The following is an 8,917-nucleotide window of genomic DNA, read 5'->3' as shown; positions in this document are numbered from 1 at the left end:
AGCAAGCTGAAGGGCTAAGGCTTGCTAAGGAAATCAGCTGCCCTTGGAGGCTTTGGGGGGATTTGGAGAGTTTTTCAGCCAGGGGAGAGGATCGTAGCTGTGTTTTAGTGAGACTGCTCCAGAGGCAGTGAAGAGGCTGTGATCAGAAGCAGAGATTGAGGCAGGAAGCTTAGGAAGGAAACTCTTACAATGGTCCAAGTTCTCACTATCAAAGGGCTCAGGTAGTGGCAGAGCAGTGAAGCAGAAATGGTACACTAGGGGGATCTTCAGGATGTCCCAAGAGTTGGAGGTCTAGGTTTCTAGAAGGCATCGGTGACATTAAGCAAGAGGGACACATTTACTCAGCACTTAAGAGTTTCCACACTACTTCCCTTTCCCTTCTCTCATCCCTGGGCCACACCTGTCTCCCTCAGGGTATTACTCCCCTCCCATCCAGTCTTTTCTATACTGTGATCCATTCCCAAGAGGCTCCTAGAATCACACTCCAAACGCATTTTCCCACTGGCTGGAGAACCTCAAGTGGTTCTCAGTTCAACCCCTCAGATACCTGGCAGAAAATGGAGAGGAAGAACTTCTGATTACTAATAGTCAATCTATTTCAACCACATTCTTTCCCCACTCGGGCCCCGGTGCCAGCCACGGCCTATTTTCCAGCATATATGAGTGACTGGCTGAGTCCTGCTGATATGCAGCAGGGCCCTGTGGGGCTCCTGGGCCCCAAAGACTTTCTGTGTCCCCTATTTCTTTGATTATAGGAGAATGCCTTCATTCAGCCTCCATGACCTTCCTTGCGTTCCAATGAGCAGATTCAAGCAGTTGTTAATTAATGAAGGGAGGGGATGTGTGAGACCTGGGAGAAACAGGCAAAAGCAGCCTTGGGACAAGTTTCTGCTTCCCCATCAACAATACACACAACAATATCTTTCAGCTATTTTGCAGACGCTGAAACCCCCTCCAGGTGGGAGAAGTTAACGATGAATGATGGGATGCTGCCCACAAGCATGCAGACCCCAGACCAGGTGGACGTGAAGGTTGACGATGCTGACTCCTACTTACCTCACCACCAGCCCATCAGAAGAATGCAGGACTGTTACTGCCCTGATCCTTATCGCCTACCCCTGACCCCGAGCCCTGACTATAAGACCTCTCCCTATTCCCCAGGGAGGGGGGCACCGTTCTTGAGGCACTAGCCACCGTGTTCCCCCTTTGCCTGACAAAGTAATAAAGCTATTCCTTTCTACTCCTCCAAAGCTCTGTCTCTGTATTTCTATTCAACATCGGTGAACAGAGGCCAGGTTTTTCTCGGCAACTCTGCCCCCAGTGTTTCCTTATGTCATTAGCCCGACTCCCCTTCACCCGTCTATACCCCTCACCTTCTTCAAAATTCATCCTGGAACTCACCTCTAGGAAACCTGAGAGTAGCACATAGATGATCATTATCAACTGGACATGCCTCCCAAGTCTGGGCTCCCTGTCCTCCACCACCATTGCTGAAGACTGGCAGCCCTAGAGGTGGCCCTTCTGCCCAAAGGGACCCTGTCTATTCTCCCCCACAGCTCCCTGAACCTCTTCCCGACAGAACTGTGCATCCTGCAGAGACGTCCACCTTCCAAAGTGCCTGGTTTTCCCTTTCCCTTCCACCTGTTCCCAGAGGAGTCACGGGGGCAGAATATTTTAAGACACGGACACCTCAACCTCACTGAAACTTGACTGCCAGGAAGACTCTCAGGTCCCGGGATGACCTGCCATCCTTCCTGCCAGCAATCTGCCAGAAACAGTGAAGGTGCCAAGATTTCTTCAACTAGAGAAAAGAGGATACTCAGCCAGGCAGAGAAAGATAAATACTGTAGATAACTGGATAAAGCGCCTGAAACCACTCAATGGTGCAGCCGTCTTTTAATTATCTTGGCAACAGGAGATAAGAATAACGGAAAGCTACAGATAATCCATTAGTTTCAAAAAACCTTCCACGTCAAACGTGCAATTTCAGTTGATGCTTACAAGACACAAAAGAGGCCAGGGAAGCATTTTCAGAAAAGAAGTAAAATCCAAAGAATAGGAAACACACAAAAACGTTCTCCATAAATGCTAAGTACGGCACACTGAAGTTACTCACCGAAACTGCTCACTCTTTCCCATTAACAGAAAGGCTTAAGCTTTTCCAAGTATGACAAGTGGCATCCAATCACTCCCTACGGATTCTCTGTTCTTTAGCCTCTTAACAGTCACAATAAATTCTTCTGTGGTTCCATTTAAAAAGTTATTCTCCAGGGGGTGTTCTAGTTTACCTTGAATAGCCTGTGACAAATATTCCCAACCAAGAGCAAAAATGCTCAATTCAACCCTCTCTAAGAGGCAGAAAAGTCTACCCATCCCAGGTAACTTTGTGAGCCAGGATGGAGGCTGGCTCCAACTCTAATTCGGGGTTCTTGCTTTTACAGGCAAGAATAGTTAGTCCAGGAAAGGGGACAAGACATACCTGAGGTCACACAACTCATCAGTAGCAGAATCCGCTCCAGGCCTAGGACCTTTAAATCTGAGACCACCTCCCCAAGAATCCTTCCTTCCTTCATACCCCTTACATCAAGTTGTGCCACCTACTGCTCCTGGAAGTTATGGAGGATGTAAGGTCTAATGTAAGTGACTAAGTAGATCTGTTAAAAGCTTTCTTCTCAGGACTTCCCTGGTGGAGCAGTGGATGACTCCACACTCCCAATGCAGGGGGCCCAGGTTTGATCCCCGGACAGAGAACTAGATCCCACATGCATGCCACAACTAAGAATTCGCATGCCACAACTACAGAGCTCACAAGTCGCAATTAACACCTGGTGCAACTAAATAAATATTTTTTTTTGAAAAGCCTTCTTTTCTTTCTACTCCCAACCCCCTACCCCTCAGCAGTAATTAGAGAAGCCCCCCAAAGAAACCACTGGTTTTGACCATGAGGCATTAGAACTATGCTGTTCAATTGGTAGCCAGTTTTTAAAGCGGCTAACTTTAAGCCATATTAAAAATTCAGTTCCTCAATTATATTAGCCACAATGGGAGTATTCATGTGGCCAGTGGATTCTGTATTGGACAGCACAGAGATGATGAAACATTTCTATCATCACAGAAAGTTCTATTGGGCAGCACTGCTTTAAAATATTTTTCTTCCTACATCGATACCTTAATTTGATCAGTTATAATGTTCCATGAAAAATCTTGAAGATACATTTTTATGTTCTCTATATCCTTTACCACAAACAAATCTTGCTTTGCTCATTTTCAGTTTCCTATGAAGTTTCTCATCTTCAAAAAAAAAAAAATCTGAGACCACAGCTAATTTAAATAGAAATTTTCTTCCTATTTGTCTGTCTCTCTTGTACCAGCCTGGGATGGACGTGGGGATGCACCCCCAGAGCCTCTTTCAGGAAGGACTGTGGCGCAGCTGTGGGACACATGGTCAGAGCAGCCACCAGCTCTCAGCTCCTTTGGGGTCTGCCTCCACTGTACGAGCCTATGCCACCCACGGTCACACCCTTCCTGGGCAGCCTGCATTCACTGACTGAGTGAGGCGGGATGTAAAGTCCCAGCTGTTTCTGCCCAATAGGGGCAACACAGATGGGCAACGATCTAGAGCTTCCCGCTGGGCTCATCAGGGTTTTATCAGACCCGCATCACACTGTGACTCCTTCCTCTGCCCAATCGTGTTTCCTTCCCCTTTCCGTCACAGATGCTGATCTCTGACACGCATCTCGCACCCCAGACTCCTCCTTAGTACCTGCTTCTGGAGAACCCGACCTGCCCCACAGCCCAACCCAGGCCACACCCACACTCAACTGGCAGCCACCTGCCCTCAATCTGCTCATCCCTGACTTTCCCATCCTAATGCTAGACTTGAGCCATAGGCCACCAATTCAGGCAGCCTTTCTTTTCTCACCTTGCACACCAAGTCTTCCCCTTTATCTTGAACTGTGGCTCTCTAGAGTGTGGTCTTCCTGTCTCCCCAACCAATGATGCAGCGCAGCAGAAGAGAAGTTTAGGACAGCTGGACCATCTCCCCACAGGCCTCTGCCCATCAATCCAAACCCGTCCAGGGGCTTCAGCTCACGTGGGATGAGCCAGGTTCCGGGAGCTGGTGGAGCAGTTTTGTGTAAGTGTGTGAAGACGCCCCCAAGCCGTTTCCTGGGAAGTGTGCATTGCTCATGTATTGATGGCTCTTGGTTTTGCTTTAAGAGAATGGAAGTTTTTAAAAATAGAGCTACCAAAAAAAAAAAAAAAGAAAGAAAGAAAGAAAGAAAAGAAAAAGGAAAGGGGAATAAAAGGGAATTCCCTGGCGGTCCAGTGATTAGGACTCCGCACTTTCACTGCCAGGGCCCGGGTTCAGAGCCTGGTTGGGGAACTAAGATCCCACAAGCGGCATGGTGCAGTCACCAAAAAAAGAAAAGAAAAGTAAATAAAAATAGAGCTACCATATGATCAAGCAATCCTCCTCCTGGGCATATATCTGGAGAAAACTCTAATTCAAAAAGATACATGCACCCTGATATTCATAGCAGCACTATTTACAGTAGCCAAGACATGGAAGCAACATAAATGTCCATCAACAGATGAATGGATAAAGAAGATGTGGTACATATACACAACAGAATATTACTCAGCCATAAAAAGAATGAAATAATGCCACTTGCCACAACATAGATGGACCTAGAGATGATCATACTAAGTGAAGTAAGTCAGACAGAGAAAGACAAACATCGTGATATCGCTTATATGTGGAATCTAAAAAAATGATACATTAACTTACTTACAAGACAGAAATAGACCCACAGACATAGAAAACAAACTTACGGTTACCAAAGGGGAAAGGTAAAATTAGGAGTTGGGAATAACAGATACACAGTACTGTATATAAAATAGGTAAACAACAAGGAGCTACTGTATAGCACAGGAAGCTATACTCAATATTTTTTAATAACCTCCAAGGGAAAAGAATCTGAAAACAAATACACACACATACACACACACACACTGAATCGCTGTACACCTGAAACTAACACAACACTGTAAATCACCTATACTTAAATAAAATACAATTTTTTAAAAAAGAGAAGTTTAAAAATTAAAGTAGGATTTTGGTGGAAAAACACAAGGCACTTGTGTTCCAGTGAAATTTGATTATTTGTGGGTAGAGTGTCCACGTGCCTGGTTTACCTAGAACAGTTCTGATTTAAGCCTGACATCACAGTATAATTAGCAAGTAGCATCATCTTTCACTCTCAAGTGTCCCGGTTTGGTGGTAATGAGGTCACCCAGTGTACAGTCCACGTGACTTCACAGCAAGTCTCTGTGTCTATCCCCCTCCCCAATCTTGGCCATGCTGAGAGAGAGGGACAGTGGTGCTCTGGGTGCTGAGTGGAAAGAACATGGTACCAGGACAGACTTGGGAATGAGTGACCTCTGGACCAGGTACCAGCTCAAAGACCTGGATGAGCTCCTGAGTCTCTTCTGGCTTTATCTGAAAAAATGGAAGTAATAAAGTACACTCAATCACTCAGTGGTTGTTGAGAATATCAGGTAAAATAATAGGTGTAAAGTTGCTTTGAAATGATAAAGACCTATTCAGATCTCAAGTATGGACAAAATGCCCAACATAATAAGTGAATGAATGAATGATTAATTGATTGACTGAATGACAAGGGAGAGATGTTAGGTATAATTATTATCAATATGTGGGAATGAAAACCAGCATTTTTTCCTAAAAGTCAATGGGCCTCCCATCCAGAAGTAGAGTCTAATTCCCCTACCCTTGTATTGGGCCGGACTGAGGGACTCACGTCTAATGAAGAGAATGCAGCAGAGGTGACACTGTGTGACTTCCAAGGCTAGGTTATAAAAGGTGCTTTAGCCTGGCTCTTCCTCTCTTGGGATGCCCGCTCTTCAATCTCAGCTTCCATGATGTGAGAAAGCCCAGACAACAATGCAGAGCCCAAGTGTAGGGTTTTCAGTCCTCAGCCCCAATCGAGGTCCCAACAAACAGCCTTTGAGATGACTCCAGCTCTAGTCACTATCTGATTGCAACCCAGGAGACACCGTGAGTGAGAACCACCTCCTAAGCCCAGTCAACCATAAGTGATTGTTTTGTTTAAAAAGAAGAAGTCATCAATGGGCATGTGTTCTGAAAACAAGACGCTCTTCTTGGTACAGATTGCCTCCCAAAGATGCAAGAAGGAGCACACTAAATGTGACTCTGCCTACACAGCTAGAAATGTATGGCCCTGACAAGAGCCTTAGGGAAGGCCACTCAAAACATTCAGTTTTCTTTAATAGCCAATTATGACTGTCATCTCCACATTTACCTTAATCTTTGAAATTACTTTTACAGGCACTACCACCTCTTGGGATAATGGTTCCATAAGCTTCTTGCCTATGAAACACTTCCAGAATTTGAAAAACAAATGTGTGCTCAGTTTCTCTACCACACTTAACCATTTTAGAACTTACAATCCCACTGACTGTCAAACTTAACCTTTCCAGACTGAGAAGCCTGGTGTTTTTCACCACATTCCCTACTGACAAACAAGGGAAGCGTGGACCTAAAACACTCAAGACCTGTGGAGTCAGTGCAAACTCCCAAAGAAATGGAGTTTAACTAAGTAGGTTATTTGTTAATACGTGTATGGCTTTAATTGACTTTGAAGACAGCATGTGGACTTTTAATTTGTGTAAAAGAATGCAATACATACTGAGTTCTGAAAATAAATGCATAATTCTCAGAACTAAATGGTAAGATTCTTACGTGTGGAACTTCCCTGGTGGTGCAGTGGTTAAGAATCTGCCTGCCCTGCGTACCCCACCCGGGCTGCCAGACCGGAAGCGCTGCGCTCTAACCCGATCCTCCTCCTCGGGGTTGAAACCCAGGCACCTCCAAGACGCCGGCTTACCACTCTTCCCTAGTGGACCCTGACACCAAACTCACTGGAAGCATGGTACCGTTGCCTATCAGAAGTCAATTCAAAGGACCCACCCCTAGAGAAACAAAAGATACAGATATTGTGGATGAAGCCATCTATTACTTCAAGGCCAATGTCTTCTTCAAAAACTATGAAATTAAGAATGCAGCTGATAGGACCTTGATATATATAACTCTCTACATTTCTGAGCGTCTGAAGAAACTCCAAAAGTGCAATTCTAAAAGCCAAGGCAATAAAGAAATGTATACACTGGGAGCCACTAATTCTCCCATTCCCAGAGAGCCTGGTTTTCCACTTAATGCGATTTATGCCAAACCTACAAACAAACAGGCAGATGAAGTGATGAGGGCCTACTTACAACAGCTGAGGCAAAAGACTGGACTGAGACTTTGTGAGAAAGTTTTTGACCCTCAGAACGATAAACCCAGCACGTGGTGGACTTGCTTTGTGAAGAGACAATTCATGAATAAGAGTCTTTCAGGATCTGGACAGTAAAGGGAGCCTTGGGCAGACCCTGTCTCCACAGCTGTGGGCAGCATTTACAGCAAGATATACACTGTTCTTTGCCTTTATTTTATAAAGTTTTATACAGAGGAGAGAAGAGAGCATGTCTTTACTTGAAGAGCTCTTTATCAAGAATATGCGGTGGGGGGCTGGGGAAGAATGAGTTGTTGACAGGTGATTTGAAATTTCTGCAGTATTAGGCTGGTGCTTAATAAGTAATAAAGAAATTTCTAACAAAAAAAAAGAATCCGCCTGCCAATGCACAGAACACAGGTTCGATCCCTGCTCCAGGAAGATCCCACATGCTGAGAAGCAACTAAGCCCGTGTGCCACAACTACTGAGCCAATGCACCACAACTTCTGAAACCTGCGCACCTAGAGCCCATGCTCTGCAGCAAGAGAAGCCACTGTGATGAGAAGCTCACACACCAAAACAAAGAGTAACCCCCACTTGCCGCAACCAGAGAAAGCCTGCATGCAGGAACGAAGACCCAACACAGCCACACAAAAAAATTCTTATTATGATTTTTATTACATGTTAAAAACTAAAATTTTTCCTTGGGAATAAAGCATCATGATCATAGTACAAAACAGCCAGAAACTGTTTGCATGCAACAGGCCACTCCTGCTCGAAACCTTTCAGAGTTACTATGCCTTGCCTTGCAGAATCCAGTCTACATTGCTCAAGTGAATGGTGGCCACAATTGGACCTCCAACCAGATGCTCCCTACTTCCCAAGAAAACATCAGTTGTGATAAATCAGATCTACATACTGACTCCCATACACACAGAGCTATGTTGCCCCTTCCTATCGTATCTATTTGCCAACCCTGCCCCCCCCACAACTGGAGTATTTGTCCATCCTCATCCACTTTTCCAAATCTCCTTTTGCATTTCTTTTTTGAGTCCTAACTATTTATAAGGATTGATATTTTAGGACTATCTTCTTTCGTAGAGGTCTTCCAAAGAACAAAAGAGAATTTGCATATTTTTAAATTAAATAAAACCTTCTATATTGCAATTACCATATGGACCCTTTTATCTAAGGGCAATGTGTCTAAGATACAACGTGGGATCTTAATGATCTTATTTTTCCTACATCTTAAAACATGTTACTCTTCCATTACCTGGGAGTTATTGTTGCTCATCTTTGCTCCTCATTACTCATCGACTGTTCCCAACTATGCTAAAAAAGAAGAAAATAATTTTTAAATGGAAGGATGATGGCATTGCCTAGGAAGATGATGCAAAGTGAAGAAATCATCATTCTTTGGTTTTCTTGTTGCCTAAAGGAATAAGTCATCTTTTAAGAAGGTATAAAAGAAGGCAGTGGACACCATCTTTGTAGTCTGCTCTCAGCCTTCACTAAACACAAATGGCAATTCAGAATTTTTAACTTCCTACCTTTAAAGGCAAAGAGAAGAAAACAAAAACATTTCAAATTATTAAACAAACCA

At 44.3% G+C, this 8,917-nt stretch overlaps 1 protein-coding gene across 1 annotated transcript; it reads left to right on the top strand.

The window, feature by feature from the left end:
- Positions 1-974: 974 nt before the first annotated feature.
- On the top strand, positions 975-7,451 carry LOC130844347 (actin-related protein 2/3 complex subunit 3-like). The gene is made up of 3 exons (XM_057720639.1): positions 975-1,031; positions 1,557-1,614; positions 6,904-7,451. The coding sequence occupies exons 1-3, from the start codon at positions 975-977 to the stop codon at positions 7,449-7,451; spliced, it is 663 nt and encodes a 220-aa protein (XP_057576622.1).
- The last annotated feature ends 1,466 nt before the right edge of the window (positions 7,452-8,917 follow it).

The sequence above is a fragment of the Hippopotamus amphibius genome, chromosome 2 (genome assembly GCF_030028045.1).
Source record: "Hippopotamus amphibius kiboko isolate mHipAmp2 chromosome 2, mHipAmp2.hap2, whole genome shotgun sequence".
NCBI lineage: Eukaryota > Metazoa > Chordata > Mammalia > Artiodactyla > Hippopotamidae > Hippopotamus > Hippopotamus amphibius.
Note: the sequence above shows the minus strand (reverse complement) of the source record. Positions and strands in the feature narration are given on the sequence as shown.

What these genes read in the sequence shown, in the direction of transcription:
- LOC130844347 (XM_057720639.1), top strand. Translation starts at nt 975, where the DNA reads ATGAATGATGGGATGCTGCCCACAAGCATGCAGACCCCAGACCAGGTG. An exon ending in CAGACCAGGTGGACGTGAAG is followed by an intron (nt 1,032 to 1,556) that starts GTTGACGATGCT and finishes TCTCCCCCACAG; the next exon opens with CTCCCTGAACCTCTTCCCGA. An exon ending in AGAGACGTCCACCTTCCAAA is followed by an intron (nt 1,615 to 6,903) that starts GTGCCTGGTTTT and finishes GTTGAAACCCAG; the next exon opens with GCACCTCCAAGACGCCGGCT.